This window comes from Lucilia cuprina, chromosome 5 (genome assembly GCF_022045245.1).
Source record: "Lucilia cuprina isolate Lc7/37 chromosome 5, ASM2204524v1, whole genome shotgun sequence".
In the NCBI taxonomy this organism is placed as follows: domain Eukaryota; kingdom Metazoa; phylum Arthropoda; class Insecta; order Diptera; family Calliphoridae; genus Lucilia; species Lucilia cuprina.
The window spans coordinates 34,211,051-34,235,704 of NC_060953.1; the positions used below are offsets into that span (position 1 = coordinate 34,211,051).

Here is a 24,654-nt window from a genome sequence, read left to right on the forward strand (position 1 = left end):
ATATGTAGTGGAAACGCGATATAAGAGCCTTCCACTCAAAGTCTAATGTAAAATAAAATTCGTATGATTTATATCTTTATGTTTACATAGAAATATATCCCTGATTTAATGCGACTTGCTTGTTATACCCTTCACCTTAGTGAGAAGGGTATATATAAGTTTGTCATTCCGTTTGTAATTTCTATAATATAATTTTCCGACTCTATAAAGTATATATATTCTGGATCCTTATAGATAGCGGAGTCGATTAAGCCATGTCCGTCTGCCTGTCTGTTGAAATCATCAATCTTCAATAATTCAGTTAGACATGCTTTCGAGAAGATCGCTATTTAAAATCAGCAAAATCGGTCTATAAATAACGGAGATATGAGCAAAAATCCAAAACAACCTCTGAAAATTTCATTAAAAAAGCCACATTTTTTATGCTTTGTTAAAAAAGCAACAACAACACTGTGAATTGGATAAATATGTACATGTGCATGTAGAGATGTATTTGGTTTTATTCAGCTGTGTTTTTTTTTTTGTATGTTTGGATGCTGTTCTGTTTTCACGAAGATGAAGGGTATAACAAGAACAAGTAGATAAAGCAGTAATATGTTGATAATACAGCTCATATTTGTTTGAGGGTGGTAATATAGTTTGAAGGTGATATTACAGTACAACGGTTAATATTTCTTTCTGCTACAGTTTATATTTGTTTGTGTGTATGTTATGTGTGACATGTGTGCAGAGATACAAAATAAATAAAAACTGTTTTTTAAAACATACTTGGTAAAGGTTATATAAGATTCGGCACAGCCGAATATAGAAATATTACTTGTTTTTTTTTTTAATCAGGAGAATATGCTGCTCTACTCGTAAAATACTTAGAAATGTAAAGGGAATTCAACAATCTGTTCATCAGGGATGTATAACCCGTAGAACCCTATCTAACTGATGAAGCGCCTAATATCTCAGAACAAATTTTGAAATTCAGAAAAATATAATCGAAATAAAAGGCTCAAAATAAATGTTAAAAAGAGACCAACAAAATCACAGCAATATACTGCATGATATAATCGTCTAAAATCCTGAGGTGAGATTTACGAAATATTCGATTTATTTTAAATGTAAGACAAAAGTGCAAATTCCTTTTTACCGAAATTATTCTTTATGAATACATATTATATTTATAACATTTGTTTTTCTTAAGAAATCAGTATAAATTGCTCAATTCTATTTTTAAATCTAAATTCTTGATATACATACATGTTTTTAGATTTTGTTTTAGTTTTATTCCCTTAAATTTTGATTTTATCTAAATTTTTAGCACTTTTTTACTTTATTTCATTTCTTAGCAATTTTTTTGTTTTTGTAAAGACACAACAGTTACTGGTCCAGTTCCAGGAAGTTTTTATTTTTCGGGAGACGAGTTATGGTTTTTTCTTTGGGAATTCAATTCAATCATATAACAATCTTTATATTTATTTTATACGAAATCCAACTTGCAATTAAATTGATCGGGAGAAAACACCAACGTTAAGTTTTATAAGCGTCTTGCTGGTATAACGGCATTAATGGTGCACTCGGTTGTGCGGGAGTTGTTGATATGGAGGTTGATGGCGGTGTTGGTGTCGTAGCTTCCGGGTGACATTCTTTGTGAACTGTAATTGTTTTTTTTATGAAAATAAGAGTAAATATTTAGTAATTGTAAGTGTGTTGATTAAATATTTCTATAATACCTGCTGCAGCTGTCATTCTATTATATAAATTCTTCTTTTTCTTTTTCAATATCGCATCTAAATTATAGCCATCCAAAGCCATTCTGAAATTGGTCATAATAAATTATATAGTTTGCGACTTTTTTTAAGGAAAACTTAAACTCACTTTTCTATTCTACTTATGCCTAATAAATCTTTAAACACCAAGTAGATTTTACTTAATGTCAAATTGGGTAATCCCTGTCCCAAATAGCGTATGAATTTGAGCTGTTCGGATTTGGGTAAACCGTTCTCCTGTAAATCCAAAAAGGGTCTATGATCGGCCACCTTATATTCCTAAATCGTGAAAGTGAACAAAAAAAAAACACATTAACATAATACTAAACATTAAAAAAAGGAGAGTTTTCTTTAAATTGCATTTCAAATGTAAATGTTATAAAAGGAAAAATTAATGAATGATTTAGAATGATTTTCTTTTTTCATTCTTTTCAATGTTTTCACTTTTTGCTCACATTGCAAAATCTGTTGAAATTTTCGATGATTATATACTTTTCATAATACGTTACAGTTTGATTTGTTTGAATACCGAACTGTTTTAATAATTCCTGTTTTTTAGGTGGTAACCTGGCCATTTGTGTACTTATGCCGTCTTCGATGCGATGGGTCTCATGCACATCGAAATTTTCATAAATCATTAAACTTTCCAGTGGCCGTGCATTGGCCAACTGTGACTTTGTTTGATTAAAGTCGATCATGGGACCGAGTAAAGACGTTTGCTGTTGCTGCTGTAAAAGTGGCGATTGCAGGGAATTTGCACTGCTACTGCTCATTGGGTTCATCATTGTATTTGCTGAAGTTGCTGGCACCGTTGGGACTGTTGTTAGGAAATCCATGCTATCATTTGATTGATTGTTAATAATATTCTTAAGATCTAAAATTAAAGAAATAATACATTTTCGAAATTAAAATTACATATGTATATGTAAGTATGTATATGTATGTAAGTATGTATATTTTTGTATATAATATACAACAACATAATTGCAAATATGTATTTTATTTCTAAGCAAATTGTTCATGTCTATAGATTTATCGTACAAGTTTTGGCCGGCTAATAGTTATTTTTAGAATTTTTATGGGTCAATCTGTCTGTTTGGTTCATACAATATCTTAAAGATTTATGCACAATAAAATTAAAACAAATTTGTTATAAATTTTTTATAAAATTGATTGTATGTTCTACCACTTGCAATGTGTTGGTATGTAGATGTGTTTTTTACAAATTTATTTCAAATATTTCGTTTACATTATTGTGATCCTTCATATAATAAAAAATATTGGAATACATATATAATACCCTATAATTTGGGTGGTCCTTAACAGTGTTAAATATATAATGATTTTCTCATATATTTGGAATATATATGTAGCTTCCATGGAGGACAATGTGCCAAGTATACAACATGACATTTAAATGGAAAAACTTAAGAAGTGAATGATGTCTCGTTTGGGGTTGTAAGACCAGCAAAGATGATAACGAAGGTTAAGGAGTCATTAGTCAACATACTGTGATTAGAGATTGCTAACTATTGAGGAAACGAGCACATCAGTCAAATAAACTTCAAAAGTAAAGCTAGATGCTAGAAATTGTTGATTCAGACAAAACCTTAAACTTGGAGAAATGGGTGAATTTAAGGGAACCAGGTCTCCATAGTCTATCGATGAGTAAATTTCCTCTCTAATATTCTCTCCTTTAAAACTCTTCTATAAACAGGTAGATAAGTTGAATGAGACTGGAACATTTGGGGAAACCTGAAATTCCTTATGAACTCACAGAGAAGGAGAAATAAGTATGTAGTAACTCCTGAGATGAGAATTAATATTAATTAATCTGGATGTAAGACAGGTGCGGATTCAACTCAAGCGTTTAGAGGGGAGGTGGTGAATTTATTTTTTATACCCTACACCACTTTAGTACACATGATCTTTTATGGTACTGTAGACGAAGCCTATTGAAAATAGTTAACATTGGTCCATTATTTCACCTAGGCCCCATAGAACTGAACCCGCCAAATATGGCTATTAAGTTCATAATTATATTTAATATATTCGTATCTCGACAAAAAGCTGCAAAACCAAGTTCTATACTAGTCTTGATGACCCTGATGAACTTTATAATTATAGGGTCTCATTTGACCCTAGCCCCTCTAAAAAGCCCCTATCAAAATTTTACCTTAATATCCACAGTTTTATTAAACAGTAAATGGCTTTAGTATATCTGAGGGAAGGTACAATTCAACTTAAATGCTTTATTAAGAAAAGTAAATCACATTTTATTAGTATACAGGTGTAGGGATTATATGGTCGGACTCGCCCGACTATAACTTCTTACTTGTTTTTTTTTACTTATTTCCTTACTACCTTTTTTAATTTGTATATTTTGTATAAACAATTTAAAAGGGTAAATTTATCCTTTTCCCCCTGTGGATTCGCGCCAGATATAAGAAACTTGGTTAAAAGCAAAATTTTCGAAAAGGAATAGAAATATTGAAGGCTACGTACTAATGTAAAAGATAAATATTTAGAAATCGCGATAATTAAGTTTTTATACCAGCATTCTGCACTATGGACCCTAATCGATAAAGAACTTAGAACAGGAACAATGATGCAAAGTATGTAGGGACTTTAGATGTCAGTGTGAATCTGAAAATTACGAATTTTATATTAATGATATTTTCACAATTTTGATACCGTTAATATATAATTCTGTGGCAAAAGGGCAAAAGAATACAAAAGTATAGTAAAATACATTTAAAAATTTAAATACTTTAAAAAGTTCTGATTCAATTTTTTGGGACCAGGTTTATTTTGACTACAAAACTTTAAATTTGAAAATTTTCGTATAAACTTGTTATCGGTAGGATTTGGAAAGACGTTTAACTATATATACATCTACATAATATATCATAGCATGAACTAAAAATTAAACTTTGGTATTAATACTTACATTTTATTGCTAATATTTGATGATGCTTATTTAAATCTCAACTTTTTAAGATGGTTTTTAAATAAAAAATCATTCTATGTATACTATGAACGTTTTCCAGTATAATGTAAATGTATTGTTCAGATAATTATGTACTTCGACCCGTTTAAAAATTATAAAGGTATAAACAATATTTAAACCTAAAGAGCTTAAAACACACTTTACGATTGGAATATTAGCCAACAAATTACGATGAGCCTTGCATTTGTGCATTTACTAAAAATAGTGTGCGAATAGGAGAAGCTGCGAGTTGATATCTTGCCAAATATTATATTATATTATATTATATTATATTATATTTATCTATCTATCTATTTTTTCATTTTCAACAAATTACACCCAAAACGCTAAACCAATTATATAGTCCCTTACGTGTAGGATCCACATTTCCAATAAAAGGCCTGCAATGAGGACAGGGAATCACTAGTATACTATAAGAGCAGGTTTTTGAGTTGACGATCAAATGCCAATTAATAATCATATTAGTTAATCTAGATATAAACATAATTTGATATTAATCGCCTTTGATGTTTAAAGATTAAAGTTCGTTGGCAGTCACGGTTATCAAAACAATAAATGTTTTATAAAAAAGGAGAAGACAATACACTTTCCCCCTTAATCATAAACAGATCTTTATTTTATAAAAGGTTTATAAAACAAATTTACCATACGAAATTTGATTTATAAATCGTTTTTAAAATGAAAATTTGGGGGTTTGTGTTTTAAAGTCTCCATAATTTGTACTAATCAACAAGAATTAAAACTTATTATTTTTAATAAAAATTATATTTATTTTTTTCCAACAGCTGATTACACTAAAGTTTAAACCATGATCCAACCATAGAAAGGTAGAATTAGTAGGGAAAGAAAAGAACTAAAAAGAGACCGATTTAAAATCTTCAAATGAAAAATCACGAAAAATACCATGAAACGAAAGGCATTCGAAAATAGCATTCTACACTTCTGCATTCTTTTCTTGGTTTTTATTGTTTTTGCAATCTTTTTATAATCAAATTTTTATATTTTTTTTCTTCACAAAAAATGTTCAATATTTTTTTTTTATATTTTTATATTCTTAGAGCGTGTTTTCGAGTTGGCAATCAAATGTCAATTAATAATCAAATTAAATTAATTCTGATGTTAAATCCCTTCGAGTTTTTAAGTACACGATTGATCTTCGCAGTGTTGCCAAACAAAACAACAGAAAACGTCACAGTTTGTTATCAAAACTTTGTATGTTAAAAAAGAAGAAGACAATTGTAAATGTAATAAGAAAATTAATGAAAACTTAAATTTAAAACAAAATAAAAATATAGTGTGAAGTCACCATAATTTATACTAATCGATAAATCAAACATTTTAATGTTTATTTTAATAAAAATTGTATTAATTTACCCTTATTTTAATCGCTAATCTTTCGCCTAAAGACTAGACCTAAGTAGTTTAAACAGTCAGAACTTAAGGTATTTAATTTGGAAAAAATTCTATATTGTTATAAAAATTTCAAAATCGCAATACAAAATTAAATATAATGATTTTAATAAAATTTTATTGAATATTGAATTCGAATGATATAAACAATAAAAAAAGAGAAACAAATTAACATTCTTACCGTTTTGTTTAAAGCCAATTAAATAAATAGAAAACAACAAATGTTTTTTTTTAATATTTTGATCAAAAATAATTTTTAATTTAATTTTGAAAAAAAATTTTCGTGTGTAAAACAATTTTAAATTTGGATAAAAATTTACTCATACTTTTTTTTTACTTAATAATGATACAAATTGTTTTTTGTTTAATATTTAAAACAATAAAATGATAATATATGAATATAAATACAAACTGATAATTGTCATTTAGTTTCAAAAATAATTTAATGCATAAAAAATAATTAATTAATTAAAAAAATTAATATGTAGTATAGAAGATATATGTATGTGGGTTTTTTGTTAATATTATTTATTTTGTTGTTATATTTGTAATCTCAATAGTTGTTGTTGTTGTTGTTTTAAGGTAATATAAATGTTTTGAATTTAAATAAATTTTACACAAGAAATTTTTAAATATTTCTTTTCTTTTTATTTTAAATTTCTTTTTAGCAATATGATTTTATGAATATTTTGTTTGTTTGTTTTTTTATATAAAAATAATTAAATTAATTTTTATTTTAAAGAAGGACTATAGTATAGTAGTAGTATTATGTATGGTTATGTACTGGTAAAATTATATATATTAAATAAAATAATAATAATTAAAAATTTCTAATCATAATAATATTAATATAATTTCTTTTAAATAATATTAAAAATAAAATAAACTTATAAACAAAAAACATTAATTTAGTAACATATATAAATACATACAGTAAACTTTTTTTATTTAAATTTAAAAATAGTATAAAGTCATAAATCTTCATCTTATTTAGTATTTAGAGTAGAGTATTTAGTCTGTAGTTAATGAGTGTGTGAAATGTGTGTGCAACTGGGCTAATACAAGGAGACTATTATTTTCAGTTTAATAGTCAATTAACAAATCGTTCAATGAGCAACAAAAATAGAATATAAAAATTTATGAAAATTTGATGTTAATTTTTTATTTATAAAAAATTTTTTAAATTAAAAAATAAGGCAGGCCATAGTTTAAAAACGATATATAAAATTATTTTTATATCAATGTTGTATTCAAAATATTTTGAATTTGTTATTTAATTTCAGTTCTATTATGTTTCTTTTTTCTTAATTAATTTCAAATCTGTGACATGCCTGAATGTTTTATTTTAGTTACATAATATTTCGGTTATATTTTAATCATTATGAAAAATAATTTAAAAAATCACGTAGATCATGCACAATTCTATGTTTTTGTAAGTTTTTGTTAAAATTTATTTAATGTAACATCTGAAATTCTAAACTAAATACATACAATATACGTATGTACATACAAATGTTGCAACTTTAATATGTAAACAATTTTATTTACATTGCGTTGGTAAGGAAAACGATGTCACTTCATGTACTCAAGTCTGTTTTATTTCAATACTGTTTTCAAAAGCCATGTTCCCAACAAAGTTTTATTTTTTTCAAAATTCTTATTTTAAATAGAGACAAGTCGTTTTTTAATGACCCAAGATTCTCAAAAATTGAATATGTTTCGAACTGATGTGAAATCTTTAAAAAAATATACATTACATTTTAATAATTCCTATAGGAAATAAAGGTGACTGTTCATTCACAATAGTTAAATGTGAATTATAAATAATACATTTTAAACTTTTGTATACAATCTAAACGATTAAATTGCGTTCAGTTTGTACTAAATGTATTGCTCTATACACATTACATTTCATTCACTCCTATCGGGAATAATGGTCAAAATTCAATAATTGTTCATTCACAATAGTTAACTGTAAATTATAAACACCATTTTCAAAAGTTTTCGATAATTTTCTAAACGATTGAACTGTGCTGAAACTGACACACGAGCCTGTTTTGAACATAATTTTTTGAGATATCATATGGTTCGTAGCCAGATGCAAAAATAAAATAACATATGTACATAGGTACTGTTTTCTTTTTCAATTCATAACTTGAAAACTTTATAAATAATTAATGTTTTATTCATTAATAATGTTCGTACTTTTGAAACACAGTTAGACTTGGTTAACATTGGGAAACTTTTGTTGAGAAACTTTATATATTTCATTCTCTTTCTCACGCACACATAAATCAAAAGTTTCCCAGGTCTTACAAGCTTAAGATATGAACAGCTGTGCCGAACAAAATCAACTATTGTGAATGAAATGTTTGAGAAAAGTTCATGATAGCACTAGGAAATTCATCACTCTCGCGGTACGGAGTTTCTCGTACTCAGAAACTTGTTTAGTTAGACCTGGTTCACACTAGGAAACTTTTCTTGGGAAACTTTTAATTTTCCGTGAGAAAGAAAGAGAATGAATATCATTCAATTCTCTCGCGGTACGGAGTTTCCCGTTCTCGGAAATTTGTTTTGTTATTCTTCTCATTCGTACAACAACAAATCAATGCAATTTACACGTAGTTTCTGAAACAAAAGTTTCTATGTGTGGATATAAAGGAAACCTCAAAAGAGTATTAAAAAAGTTTCTCAACAAAAGATTCCTAGTGTGGAGCAGGTCAGAGAAACAAAAATTTCACTTTTATTGCAGATAGGGGCGAATACAATTTTTACAAATATTGATGTCTTTACGCTGTTATGATGTGTCGATATGGGGAATGGCTTTTTTAGACAAACAAAATTGAACACCTGAGATGATGGACAAATAGGGACAAATTCTCAATCCTTTAGAGATGTATACGTTAGCCTTCTGTCAAAATGTAGTTCTTTTGACTCTACTTCAATGCTAGCGTGCAGTGAACTAACACTTTAAATACGATCTATTTTAAGATTGGAAAGGGCAACATTTTCAAAATGTAAAACTCTAATTTTATAAATAATTGCTACTGTAATCCGAACACAAAACAAGATGAGTTTCATTTAAAAGTTAACATCTTTGAGAAACTAATAGAAAGTAAAATTCTGGAGAAATAAGGAACTAATATATTTTCAAACTTAATTCATTTCAATGCCAACACTTTTCCAAAGAAAACTGTCTACCAGAACACACTTTTGTAATAGAATACTGTCTAAAGAATACATTTTCCTAATAAGAAACTTTCTAAAGAAGACATCTTTCTAACAAAAAAAATTTATTTGAAATTATTGTTTAATAAAAACTAAACAAAATAATTTACAAATTTTGTAATACTTTTCCATAATGTAAATAAAAAAATTCCCCCTTTTAATATTATGTATTAAATAAGCCAAAAATGAACAAAAACGTTTCCATGATGGCAGAAAGAGGGTAATTTCTGTCATCATTTGTTTTGCGAAATACAAAATACAATACAACATATATAATTCCTTTTTAAATAAACAATTCTTGTTGCAATACCAGCCGATTTGAAATTGAAAATGTAGTGAATTATTAAATTAAAAACAACGCATACACACTCGCACACACATACAATGAATACATTCAAATGTACAAAATAAAATTTTGAGTAAAATGCAAACAAATTTGTTAAAATCTAAATAAAATACAGAAAATTAAATGAAAAAAAATCAGCTCTAATACAAGCAGCAGAAACAGAGAACAATTTAGAACAAGGCGCTCAAAAATACAATTAAAAAATAAAAATAATAAAAATGAGACAAAATGAAAATTATTTTGAATAAAAATATTTTAGAGGGGAGGATTTTGAGCAGCTAAATTGTGTAGCGGATGGTGATTTTGTAGTTGTTGCTGTTGTTGATGATGAGGATGTTGCTGCTGCTGGTGGTGGTGATGATGTTGTTGTTGTTGGTAGACAACAGCAGCTGTAGCAGTATGATGATGTTGTTGTTGTATTGGGGAAGGCTGGGCGGTGGTAACTGTATGGACAACATGATGATGATGGTGCGTATGCGGATGTTGATGTAGGGGTAAATGATTATTTGGCTGCATATGATGGGGATGTTGATTGTTGTGATTAGTTGTAGAAGATTGTGTTACTGTTGCTGTCGTGGGGGGCAAAGGTGAAGCCACCATCATGCTGGTAGGTGCGGCAGTGGTTACAACAACCATAGGACTCATGGGCATTTGTACAAGATGATGTTGTTGTTGTTGCTGCTGATGATGTGGATGCTGCAGTAGCTGTTGATGATTGTGAAGATGTTGCTGCTGCTGCTGTTGTTGTTGTAGTAAATGTGTTTGGGGTGTAGCTGGACGATTTGCTGCCATTAGTGGGTGATGGGGGGCATGTGTTGTTGGTGGATGTGCTGGTAAAGGGGTATTTTGTGTTTGTATTGGTATTTGTGGCGTTTGCTGCTGCTGGTGTTGTTGTATTTGTGGTGTTCTTGGTGTAGCTGGTGATGGCACATTATGAATTTGTTTAGTTGGTGTATTTATTATAATATCATTACTAATAATGTTGCTGCTACTGCCTTTATTGTTGCCATTGTCATTGCCAGCGCCACCAACACTGCCACTACTGTTGCTGCCATTGCTATTGCCATTCTGCATGGCCACTGGCACTGCGTTTGCAGCATTATTACTATTTACGTTATTATTTGTATTATTAGCATTCACATTAGCTGCTGATGTGTTGTTGGGGTTGTTGGTTGAGGTGGTAGAATTTGGATTTGTGGAATTTATATTACTGGAACTATCCTTAGTTGTTGTGGAGGATGAGTTTGAGGCATTATTGTTATTATTACCTAAACATAATTTATGCCAATTATACAATATGAAAAGATAAAAATAAACGAAAAAAAAACAAATAACATAATGAACAAAAAAAAAAAACAGGAAAATCATAAATAATTTAGATAATTTTTGTTTAGTAAAATTAAAAATAAAAATTATCAAAAAAAAAATAATAACAATTATAATTAATGTATAGCTATTATAAACATAAACAAATTAAAAAAAAAAACGAAACTTAAAATTTTATTAGAAAATTAAAATTTTTGTATACGAACTTTGTACAATTATGAACGAACGAAGGAACGAACGAACCAACACTGTGTTGTTTCTACAGTCTTTGGTACAAAAACTGGTCGTCGGTCTATCTGCCGCGCTCTGTGTGTTTTATTTTTTGGTCTGTTGTGTGCAGTCTTTATTATTCATTATCATATTTAATGATGAACTTACCCGCTGTTGTATTTGCTAGGAAGCGCTTTATTTTATCTAAGATATAAGGCAAATTATAGCCATCCTTTGTGTATCTGCAATTAGAAAGAAAGAAAAAAACCGAATAAGATGTTAGACTTTAATTTTAATATTTAAAATTTAGTATATATATTATGTTTAGCTTTTAAACTCCACTAGCCACTCATTAAAAATATTAATCTGAATAAAATATGCCTCGTCCACTATTAATATACCGCCCGCCCTTTTTAATTTCTACTAAATGAATTAAATAATTATGAAATTCTATTGTTAATTGTAATCTATATTTTTAAAACTGCCATTTAATTATCAAAATATTCTATAATTTTGACTATGATGGTTTAGTGAAACCATCTGTCTCACTTCGAGGTAAACATGGCCTCTATATGATACCCCTAGGTTTATTGTTAAGCTTTTGTTTCCTCGGGGCACGTTACCTAGTTAAACTAGTACCATGGGAACTGATATCGCTTAGGGCAGTGTTTCAAACATTGTTTTGGTAATTACCTTTGAGTTTCACACGGCGAGCTGTGGTTTAAACACAAACTTGCCAATAGATACCGTGCAATCCGAGGAAAAACAGGAGACTTTAAACTAGTACCATGGGAACTGATATCCCTCAGGGCAGTGTTTCGAACTTTGTTTTGTTTTGGGAAATTACCTTTGATGTTCACATGGCGGGCTGTGGCTTAAACCCAAACTTGCCAATAGATATCGTAAGTTTAAGGACTGAAACATGCAACAATATATGCGATAGATGTAAGAATATGCGGGTCTCACTAATTCATGTAATTAGAACAAGTTTGCTGGGAGTTTTTCTTAATGGATGTCTATTATAAATGAAAATTGTGCTGGTTTGAATGGTGATGGATGCGAGGTATCTTATACAAGTGATGTCAATAAATATTCCTTCTTTGTAAGGGTATGTTTTTGAGTACTCAGCTAGCTAATTTGTTCGCTAGTTTAAGCGCCCAATGGAGGTTCTTTAAACTTGAACATGATATGCAAAAGCGTAAACAGCTGATGCAAAAATTATAATAGTTTAAATAAAACATAGTGTTTTCTTCTTTTTTTATAAAACATGTAATGTTTTGATAACAAACAGTGACGTTATCTGTTATTTTGTATATCAACACTGCGAAGTTTAATCATATGCTCAAAAACATCAGAAGCAATAAACTTTAGATTAAATTAATTATTCGATTAACTAATCTGATTTTTAATTGCCATGTTTATCCGATAGGCAACATTGAAAAAGATTATCGATATTCACATAAGGTCTTTGATAGATAAATCGTTTCTCTCTGCCTCTCAACATGCATACATAAGGGCAAATCTGTTGAGACGGCTCTTAATACCACGTTGGTTATATTGGAAAATCGATGGGTTATGGAAATTTCACATTGATTTCTTGACATAGAAGGCACATTTAACAACGCCAAACCAGCTTCTATCTGCCAACCTCTATCTCATGCTGGGATTGGAAGGTTTGTCGTGGGCTTTGTCGAGAATTATCTTATCTCAAATATGATCACTGAATATTATGATACAGTAATCTCTAAAAGAGTTTTAAGAGGCACAAGGGGGAGTACTATATACACTCTTGTGGAACATGGCCATATGACATTCTGGTAAAACTAGATTCTCTTTTCTATAAAACAGTCGCCAGGCGATCATCTTGAAACCGTATCTCACAGGCTAGAACAAACTCATGAAGTGTTGAATAATTCCTTTATATCCTCTTCTAAACGCGAGGTATTAAAACTCTCGGGAAGCGCTAAATATAGAGACGTTACCCTTGAAGTTATCTTGAAGTACAAACGTACTCTCTGAGGCATTTAAAGCCATTACGGCACTAAATGTTTGTAGAAAGGCCATAAGAACATGCTGAGGCATAAATACCTGAAATGTTCACTGGCTCTATGATACAGTTATTAAACCTATTATGTTATATGAGGTACTTGTCTGGTGGCGGGCGCTTCAAAAGACTTCACTTAGACAACAAGGGGAAAAAGTCAAGAGAACTACCGTCTCTAGTGAGAAAGTTCCAAATTAATATCTTTTCGGAGTCTCAGGGATCTCTCCTTCTGTATTTATTCCGATAGTCAAGCTGCTATTAAATCCCTAATTGGTGTGTTTTCCACATCCAAAACTGTCAATGAATGCCGAACGTCTCTAAATGAGATGGCGAGACATTCTAACCACACCCTAATTTGGGTAAAGGGACACGGGATTTTGAATGGCAATAGTATTGCTGACTCCTTGGCAAAAGCTGGCAACAGACTGTAAATATATATAAGTTTTGCGGTATTCCATAACTTGCATTAAGAAAGCATATCACTGAATACTACCTATGCATTGCTTGCTACAAATGGTCAAGTGAGCACACATGCTCAGCATCTAGAGTACTGTGGTCACAAATGGATCCACACAGGTATAAACATCTTCGTGGTCTTCAAAGACCGCAGTTAAGTTGGCTGATAGCGGTTATCACAGTCCACTGTAAATTTGGTAACCAAGCTAGACGCATTGGTCTTCCGTTCAACGATTACTGCAGAAGTAGTCAAAACGAGGGTGAAGAAGAGTCTATTACTCATCTTCTCTGCGATTGTCCTGCTTTGACGGAGGCCAGATTTCAGACGCTTGGACCGACATACGTCTTATGGATTCAAAATGGGTGTGAATCCAATATTCACACTATTTCATCCATGGCAGCTGACCTGGTTTTTCTCTTTCTCAAAAATCTTACTCACTTTCTCTTTGTCACTGTCTCTCTCCACTATTTCCTATCTCTCACTTTCTTTTCTTACAGGTATTATTACAAAGCGATCAACATAATCTAACCTAATTTCCATTTGATTGATAACTCAAAACCCAGCTCTAAGTAAATTCTTTATAATTAGCGAACGCTTAAACTAGGAGTTTATTTACACAATTCAAAATTAAAATATATTAATTAAGAAAACTGATTATACTTACATTTCGGTACGTTTAGTGCAAAATAAATTTTTAAAATTACTATAAATGCAAAATAGAGTAAATGTTGGTAAACCTTGTCCAAGATAACGTGCAAATTTAATTTGATCAGGTTTATTTAGGCCACTTTGATTGAGTGATAGAAACGGTCGATGGTCTTTAATTTCATATTCCTAAAAAGAAATTAAAAAAAAGAAAATAGAAAAGTTGTTAGAAAATTGTAATGAAACCAGTTTTGCAGTTGGATAAAGTGTATAAATAAATAATAATAAAAACTTAATATTAAAAGAATTATTATTTTAAACATAAACATGATTATGTTTAAAATAAAAGGTATTAAATTTCATAAGCATTTAATTTTAATTAAAATTATAGAATAGGTATTTTAGATTAGTTCCTATACCCTTTAAGTAATTGATATACTTTGAAAAATGCTGGAAAACCAATATATATGTACATATATAAATAACACATAAAGGACTTATGAAAAAAGTATGCATCCCTAGCTTATAATAGATAACTAAATTTAAAAGAATTTCAAATTTTAAAATTAAGCTATTAAATACAACAATGAAAGGGTTTATTTGTGTTAAATATTAAACAAACACATACTGAGACATACAAATATATAAAAATACGCATACTATAACACAAACCTTTAACTTCCTTTTCTAAATTAAATTGTGTAAAAAAACACAAACGTATAAAAAAATCAACCTTGTGAATGAAAAGTGTAAAAATAAACTCATTCAAATACGTTAAATTTCACACATTCAGAGAGCAAAAAACACAAAACGAATAGAACATAAATAGTGGAACATTTTTTTTTTTATAAAAAACCAACAACATCACACAATCTGTATTGAATCATCAAACACTAGTAAACCAAAACAAACTTAAAAAAAACACTCACACATTCAATCGTTTGGTTACAAACAAATGAACATTCACTCGTACAATAGTCCATTTTGTTTACAATAAGGAAGAATAAAACAATATGAGCAGAGAGTAGAGAAGAATAGAAAGGAAACCAACAACAATGTACACACACACCCATAGAAATATTTGTATGTGAGTTTATGGGCATTAAGATGGGGCTCACTTGACTTAGTTTTAAAAAGCTGTTGCTCTGATAATTCAATTGGGGATAAATATTAGTGGTTTGTGGTTTTATTTTGATTTCCAACTCTTATTGATTCCGAAAATATCATAAAAGTTAAGTTTGGAAAATGGGAGGTCAATAGTTTCTATATACTGCACAGATCCTGCAGATCTATAACGATTACTGTGACTTTTTACTCTAGACCTAAAACATCAGAAATCTTTTTCGATACATTTCTAAGAAAAATTGTTTATTCCAAAATTTATGGTTAATAAAAAATCACCAACATTCAACCCTATAGCAAATAGTTTTGTCGCCTTAAAATTTTCATTTCCCTCGAAGAGAAAATTGCTATCGTGAATTTGTTGTGAATAATTCATTCACAATAGTTGATTTTGTTTAATGTTTACAAAATTCCATCAACAAATTTCACAAGAAATTTAGTGAACGAAAAAAGTGAAAAGGAAACATATTTTACGTGAAATGATGATTGGCGATAGGGGTGATTATATAGAATAAACGTCAATTTTGATGAGTAACAACTTTATACGGTTTCCTAGAATAACGACCTAGAATATCTAATCAGAGCAAAACTTTCCCAATAACTAAACATTTTTGTTGGAAGACAAAAGTTTGATTCTTAACATACATAGGACCCCTGGGTAGACTAAAAGGTGGATAGACTAAAAGGTCCAACGCCTTACTAAATATGCAACATGCTGAGATCACTAAGGAACTATTGTAGAAGGGTGGTTGGACAATATACAAGCATTTTGCTAAAGACCAAGAGCCTTATTTATTACCTCTAATGCGTCGACCAGAGAAGACATAACTACCGAAGTGAATAGTCCTACATGCAAATCTCGCTTTCCAATTCCTTCTAGTCCAAATGTGCCGACCAATCCTTATAGAATTCAAAACGCACTATACTGTTAAATTTCATCTCAGCCATCGATCATTTATGTCAAGAACTCTGTTCGCTCCAATACATTCTTTAAACAAATTTGTACAGCCATATATATGAGGTGTAAATTGCTAATCCTAACCTTTCTTTCTCAAAAGCAGACCTTGAACTACCTTTTTACTTTATGACATGAAATATCGTGAAAACTGACACTATTAAAGCCGTTTGATTCTGAAACTCAAATAATATCGTAACTTTCGTATCTGTACTTCTTACGACAACATTAATCCATATCACTATAGTCAACATACCTTGTAAATATGTATCCACGTACAATAGAGAGGATGAGGGCTGGTGATTTATCTCAGTCCAACAATTAATTGGCTTTATAAAAGAGTAATAAGATCAATACTCCTTTAAAAAAAGTGCATTATACCAATTTCATTACAGGGTGTTAAGCGTACATTTGCGCTTAATTGGGGAAGAATACGAAGCGGTCTTATTTTTATGAAAATTAACCAAAACCGTTTTCAGGACAGGTTCGTCCCACAATTGGATCTTCGCTCCGGAACGACCCGAATCATACTCGGCCAAAAATTTTCAACCCAGCGACAGCTGTATCAACCGAAAGTTTTTTTCCAAGGAAAGAACTATCGGCCACAGTCGAGCTGTTACAACAACAACAGGACAGGTTATACACTGACATCAGAGATGTACCCAATGGCTTATCGAAAAGAGAAATTGGCATTGACACATTGGTTTCAGATGGGAGATTAGAGAAAACAGTCGTATTGGTTTTAAACAGGCATAACCAAATGCTCTTCAGGTTCGGAATTATGTGTGTCTATCGTGAATAATCAGCAATGAAAGACATGATATAGTTTCCATAAAGAGAAATGGTCGTATGGGCCACTTGGAATAATGGAATGGTGGGTAAATTCTGAAGATCCTGAAACCAGGCAGAGTAGGAGAGAAGACTCTTAAGAGTGAATATATTTGATCTATTTTTCCCATAAAAAAGAGTGAACAACAAGCCAAATAATATTAATAATAATGATCAATTATTTTGAGGGGAACCACCCTAATATACATACTACATGTATAATATAAAGACACAGTCAACTTACTTAATATAGTAAGACAGGACTTATTGAATGAGTTGGAAAGTGTGTGTGTGTTAAGATTATAAAATATAAATGTATAGATACGAAGACAAACACATTTGTTCATCATAGCAAAACATTCATATTTACATTCATAAAAAAATATACATATCAACGCAGCCACATCAAATCGAAGACGAAGACAGACAGATACAATACACTCGTTGTCTACACATCCTTACAAATACATATCTATTTACTGCTATATAATGTTTGATTATGTTAAAAATCAATAGAACAAAAAACACAATATGTATAAAGGATGAAGACTAAAAGAACCAAGCGTTTTAAAGGAATGGTAAATGATACACATGCACAAGTATGTAAAAACACAATAAAATTATCTTAACAAAGTACCCTGAAGTTTTGAGAGCTATAAAGCTTTTAATTTACTATCAATGCATTACCAGTAATCAGTGAAATCTTTAGGTTGGAAATGGAGAAGAATGTATTTGAAATGGGAAGACTCTTACCAGAGTGTCTTGTGGAAATCGAACCCATGACCTACGTACTGACAGTCTAGAAAACTACCAACTAATCTAGGAAGTCACAGCTGGGAAAATTTTTAATTGGTCTAGAGCGAATTAATTTGCAAAGTAAAATCCTTAAAAGTAACTGTAGTAGTTAGTAGAGGTTTAAACCACTAGCGGGCCTGTCGTGCGCTCTTTTAATATTATCTCTGGTAGGAATCGAACACACAAGGAGCAATTTCATCATTGTATATTCTTTAAATTTATATTTTAGCTCAACATGTGGGAAGGTTGTATGTGTTTCAAAAAAATGAAGAGAGTCATATGATTAAAATTATTCATCCATATTTTCTTCCAATGTGTCATAGTTTCATTACATATTGCGTTCGGATGATCCCTTCCATACTAGTCTACTCAAAATTTTCACCGATCATATTACTTGTGTGCAGCCGGCTTAAACAACTACTATTCACTAGTCATTTCACTAACAACTCCATAAGGAAAGTTGTTAAAGTTTGGTCCTTCTAAGAAGAATATACGTCATCTTCAATTAGTTCCAAATTAAAACAAGTATGAATGTATAGTCGGGCGTAGCCGACTATATGATACCCTACACCAGTCTGTATGTATGTTAAAAATGGGGATTATTTAAAAAAATAAAGCATTTGGTTTGTTTCATTAACTTTATTTCGGAATATTTTTTCTTTTTTTTTTGGCAAAAAAAAATTTTTTTTAAGAGTGCTCAAAGGGGAGTAGGACAAAATATGGCCCTATCCTTAAAAAATGTTGGTAGGGGGAGTTAAGTCTTCATCAATATTATTTATGTAGAATTTAAAAGTGTTATTAGTGTTTGTAAGTTAATTTTGACCTTTAAGTCATTTATGAAGGGGAGTTTGTATGGGGGATAGGGTCAAATGAAGCCCGATCATTACAAAAATCGGTAGTGTCATTTAAAGTTCTATAAAACTAAGTTTTGTGTTAACATAATAGATCATTTAATTAATTATAAGCCAAAAGGACCTATTTGGGGGGTACGGTTGTATGGGGGCTAGTCGAAATAATTGACCGATTTTAACCATTCAATAGGCTTCGTCCTTGGACCAAAAGAAGCGTGAGTGCCAAATTTCATCCAATTATCTTGAAAATTGCGGCCTGTACCTTGCGCACAAGGTTTACATGGACAGACAGCCAGCCAGACGGACGGACGGACATAGCTTAATCGACTCAGATTCTAAGCCGATTGGTATACTTTAAGGTGGGTATAGGTGGGTATTGTATGTTACAAACATTAGCACAAACCCAATATACCCTCCCGACTAAAGTGGTGTGGGGTATAAAAACAATTAATTCCACGTCCTGCAGGTTCTTAACAAAATTTCTACATGTGTGGAAATGATAGAAATCACAATCAACCTCATCATTATTGTGTAATGTTAATAATGAAGTTGGGTGAAACGTATGTAAGTATATTCAAAGGATGTTTAAGGATAATGAGAAGACGAAACAATACAACACGAAATATGTTAAAGGCGATGAAACGAACTACTTATAAATTCAAATATTATTGTAGTTTGCAGAAAGACATACGGACAGACATGAATACAAAACATGCGAAATACATAATTTTGTTGAAAACCTAATTACATTTAAGGACAATACTAGATTTAAATGAATTAAAAATTGTCGTAATTGTATTGAAAGGATAATTGTGTTTTAAGTAGGAATGTCATAGAATGGATTTCAACTGATCAATAGTCTTTGCTAACAGATAAACATAAGTTTAGAATTTAAAATTGTATTTAGGCACTTTCTCCTTGGCTCTCTGGTAGTTTTATTTAAACAGAAAACAAATTAGACGATTTTCTAATTACAAAATCTTAAATTTAATTTGTAAATCTCTAAATCTTCACAAATTTTATTTAAAATACGAAATTCAAAATATAATATTATTGAATAGAATTAAACAAATCTCCAAAAATTTTATTTAAAACACGAAAATGTATTTAATAATTTGGTATAGAATTAAACAAATAATAAATATCTGCATAAATTTGTAAACGACATGTGGGTTTGTTAAAGAAATTTATGCAAAAAAAGTTTATTTTAACAAAAATATTTGCACAATTCGATTTTATTATTTTCATATTTTGCACATATTGCTCTGTATCATTATTCATATTGTTTGATTTTGAAAATGTCTTAAGGCTTTTAGCTTCAAGAACCACCTCACTAAAGTAAACATTCATGTTATTACGTATGTATGAAATGGTTGATAAAATAGGGTTTAAAATCCCCAGAATTCTGGTGATTTTGGGATTAGGTAAGATATTCGGAATTAATCGATTACACCTAAAGATACATTTTAAAGATACATCTTAATAATCTCGAGTGAAATGTGAAACCTATGCAGAAGTTTTGGTAAGGTTGCATGGGTTCGGAAGTAATTTTGTGCTGAATCATATGGTGCTGTAGAGTAAAAAATATTAATTCTTTACTAGATTATTATTAAGTTTGTTAATTTTACAACTTGTAATCATGAAACATGATTGCACTAGGAGATCTGAGAGTAAAACGGATGTTTAGTAAAAATAATATTGTTTCCTTGACTAAAAGGAACTTCCTTTCCCCATGTAGATGAATCGTTACGTGTTTTTCATCCATACCCCAAAGTACAGATGTGTAGTGCATTGATGATCTTGTTTCTACTTGGCAATTTGTGACCGATAGCGGTGGCACGATCTAAGGGTGTCAAGTAAGAGCTGAAAGATTTCTGGCTGGTGCACGATCAGTCGCCAAGATTTAGATTGACTTCCTTAGTCGAGATGGTAAAACATGTTGCTAAAGACTTCGCTGATGATAATTACTGGCTTCGCGCAGTAAAGAACTGATGTATTTTATAGATGGTGATTTTCTTTGGCTTCCTCATGAATTCCATGTTATTTCACAATATGCCGGGATAATAGTGAATGCGATTGAGGAGAATTTCCAACATAATTCATTCGTCAGTGAGGGTAGTGATTGTCACAAGGCAGCCAGTTAATATTCGACATATCAAGAAGATGCTCGAATTCTTTTGTTTGGGGCATTATGTGGGTTACCAAGAGACTAAAGTATAAGAACAAATTCTCGAGCTTAGTTTCGTTCGAATATTATCTGACAAAAATATTCAAAATTGTAGCTAAGGAAATATGAATTATTGCTCTTCTGGTAACCTTATAGATTCTTCAATTTGTATCCTACAAACAGGAGCAGAAATTGGCAAATCTAAAGGAAGAGGCAAAGCTCATCAGTAACAGCGTTTAGGGCCAAGTCATTTTGATTTTAAAGGTCCTATTACAGCTTAACCATAACAGAAGAAATGTGTGTGACTTAAATTAACCCACAACTAATCTAATTCTAGACACCAAAAAGATATTTAAGCAAGAGATTGGAAAATTACAGATATTCCTGGAATTTCAGGGAAAAACAAAAGGTTTTTTCTTCAGCCAAGAAAATGTCCCTGGATACATAAACTCTTGTTTATAAGTAGGTATGTATGGTTATATAAATCTTAATATATTATGGATTAACTACAAAACTGTATGTCCGTCCACCTTTAACGGTGTTCAAAATATGCACGTACATAAACTCCATGACATATTAAAGCATAAACGCATACATAAACACACATGTCGTAGCCACAAGGCACCACATTATATATAGGTATGTGTTTCTATATACACACATTTAAAAGTATATATACATACGTACTGTATGTTAACACATATATACATAATAATGTATAAATATGTATGTATTAATGCATGTGTGTGCGTGTGTCTTTTAATACACGTTTATTATTATACAAACCATTTTAATCAAACCGTCGTCTTTTCCGTCTTTAAATGTGGTTGTTATCAAGCCACCCAAAATATATATTCCAGCTAACACACACACATATATATATTCATTAAAACATTTTATTGCCTACATTTGGGGGCTATACACATGTAAATACACTCTCTCTCATACACACACACACAGAAACGCACTTAACAAAACCAAAATATCACACATTGTAACTTTATTTCATATCAAATGTTCACAAATAGACTCATTATCCTTTTTGTGTAGTCAATGTCTATGTGTCATGTTTTTAGTTGGTATGAGTACAACTAGTACATATGTACGTGTATTTGTGTCGAATGAATGTGTTTTTAAACGTGGCTCGATGATGTGTATGTATGTAAGTATTACATGTATATTTAAGTTACATGTGTTAATAAATGAGTGTGCGTTTATGTGTATTTGTAGCTTTTTTTGTTTTCCAACTTATAATGTTTAAATTCAGTTTGTACTTTACTATTTGTTTGCAACAGAGAGGTTAACAATTAAATGTTTTTTTGGTACATTTTTTAAACTTGAAAAAGTACCTTTTGTCAATATTAATGCTTAATGTAAAAAGTAATCTGGTAGAACAGATTTTTGTTGTAACATCCAGCCTTCCTTTCTATTCTTAAGCCTTCAGATACAGAACAATTTACAGGAACAAGTTTACATGTTTCACACGTTGAAGTTTCTTTCAAAAGAATTGGATTGAAATCAACATTTATCTTTTCGTAAGAATTCCATTCGTATTACAAAATTCGGCAACTAAAATAAAATTTTGATCGTAACATATTTATTATTTTCATTTTTACAATTAAAGAACTTGTAGCTTAATGGCGGATATGATTTTTTTACAAATGAAAAGATAATCGTCATAATAAGCTCTCCAACATCTGACGATCAGAAGCATTGACACCAGTATAAACACTGAACACAATTTTCATGACAAAGCGGGGTAAATTTCGCTTTCGATGTTAGCCAACACCCATCTTAAGTTGGTAGATTGTTGAAATGGTTCACCGATTAAATGTAAGAATTGCAAAGCCAATATCACTCCTCCTCCTATTCAATAAATATAAAAAAGGTCATTGTCAGGCTTTCGTCGTTTAGGATTTCAAATAATCTCTTATCAGAGTGTTCTCATAAAGGATGAAGCAACACCATAATATAGCAAATATTGCTTCATGGTTTGAGTCACTCTTGGAACATGTTATCGCGGTAATCTTATCACGCTTTTCCTGGTTTCCAATGCCTCAGTCTGAAGCTTTTCCTCGATCAATGGGAAACGCCTTTCAAAAAATAAACACTAATACTTCAAACTTTATAATGATCATTTAAATGATCGAACATTATGTTTGTTTTTTTATAGTGGATCCTTTTAGGAGTGGAGATTCGCGCTAAGGAATTTATCCCGATAGTCGACTTTTCAGTATTAGGTTTTCAAGTAAGAGATGAGCGCTTTGAAAAATAGAGCAAGACCATCGTTTAACGAATATTACATTGCGATTTTAGTCACTCCCAGATTAAGTTATCTCAGTAATCTTTCCACTCCTATAAGCATTTCCTAGTTTTCAGTGTCTTAGGCTGAAAGAAGTTTCTGGTATGGTATAATAAAAACTTAACATAAAAGTTGATTTATTGAAGCCTCTTTATAAAAAGCCATTTTCAACACTTGATTCCAAGTATCCTTCTCTATAATCGAATATAGCGTGTTTTTTGTGTGTGGAGCCTTTTAGGAGTGGAGATTCAGGCTCAAGAATTGATCCCGAAATAAAATAAAAAGAGCGCTTTGGAAAACCTTCAGTCATAAAGAAAACTCCTTATGGAACAAGGTCATCATTGGACGAATACAGCTTTTCGATTTTAGTCATACCGAATCAAGTTATCTAATCTTACTTTTCCCATAAGCAATTTCTAGTTTTAGTGCCATCTTTCGGTAATACTAATACTTCATATAGAGCTGCCATCACTTGATTCCAAATATCCTTTAAATGATCGAATCAAATATTTATTTAGCCCCGTGGATGTCTTTGTGATCAGGAATTGATCACGAATTGTTCTCGTGGATCCTTTAAGTAATGAAGATTCGCAACCAGGAATCGATAACACTTAGCGTTTTGAATATAAAACATAACCATAAAGTTCTTTCTTGTTCCATTTTGCAATTTCATTTCGTCCTCATACATTAGTACTCCTTGTATATAAACTCTATATAACTTTACTCTTTCGAAACTGGTGCCAAAGTGTATGTATGTTTGTATTTCAGTTGGAGTGTGTATGTATGAGTTGATGATTGTTGTTGCTGTATTTGTTCTTGTTTTTATTGCCGTTGACGTTATTATGTTTGTTGTCGTTGTGTTTGTACTTGTACTTGTGTGTTTTTGTTATTGTTGGTTTTTGCGAACAAAGTGGTTATAATGGACGCAAGTCAAGTGTTGATTTTGAATTTAGTAGCGATGATTTTCACTATTGTTGTTATAATGTTTAACAATGATTTCACAAACAATCACAAGCACACATCACACAGATATACACACACTCACGAACCATAAATGTGTATAAATCTATAAACATGTGTATGTGCGAAAAATACATGGATAATATCCGTTTATACCAAAGCGTTAATAGTAATAATTGGTTGTATAAAAATATGTATAAATGTATCTATGATTGTGTATCTTATAGTAGTGTTCAAGTTA

At 30.7% G+C, this 24,654-nt stretch overlaps 1 protein-coding gene across 2 annotated transcripts in view; it reads right to left on the reverse strand.

Moving 5' to 3' along the window:
* Window positions 1-710: 710 nt before the first annotated feature.
* LOC111687431 (myb-like protein I) overlaps window positions 711-24,654 on the reverse strand; it is a 37,543-nt gene continuing 13,599 nt past the window's right edge. The window contains exons 2-7 of one of the 2 annotated variants that reach the window (XM_023449872.2): window positions 14,453-14,622; window positions 11,456-11,529; window positions 2,213-2,631; window positions 1,867-2,036; window positions 1,722-1,804; window positions 711-1,643 (exon numbers count right to left, since the gene is read on the reverse strand). In XM_023449872.2, coding sequence (XP_023305640.2) covers window positions 1,519-1,643; window positions 1,722-1,804; window positions 1,867-2,036; window positions 2,213-2,631; window positions 11,456-11,529; window positions 14,453-14,622 — 1,041 coding nt within the window. In that variant the 3' untranslated portion in view covers window positions 711-1,518. Of the gene's footprint in view, window positions 1,644-1,721; window positions 1,805-1,866; window positions 2,037-2,212; window positions 2,632-6,864; window positions 11,020-11,455; window positions 11,530-14,452; window positions 14,623-24,654 lie in introns of those variants that run through there. The other variant, XM_023449871.2, reaches the window with a different exon arrangement.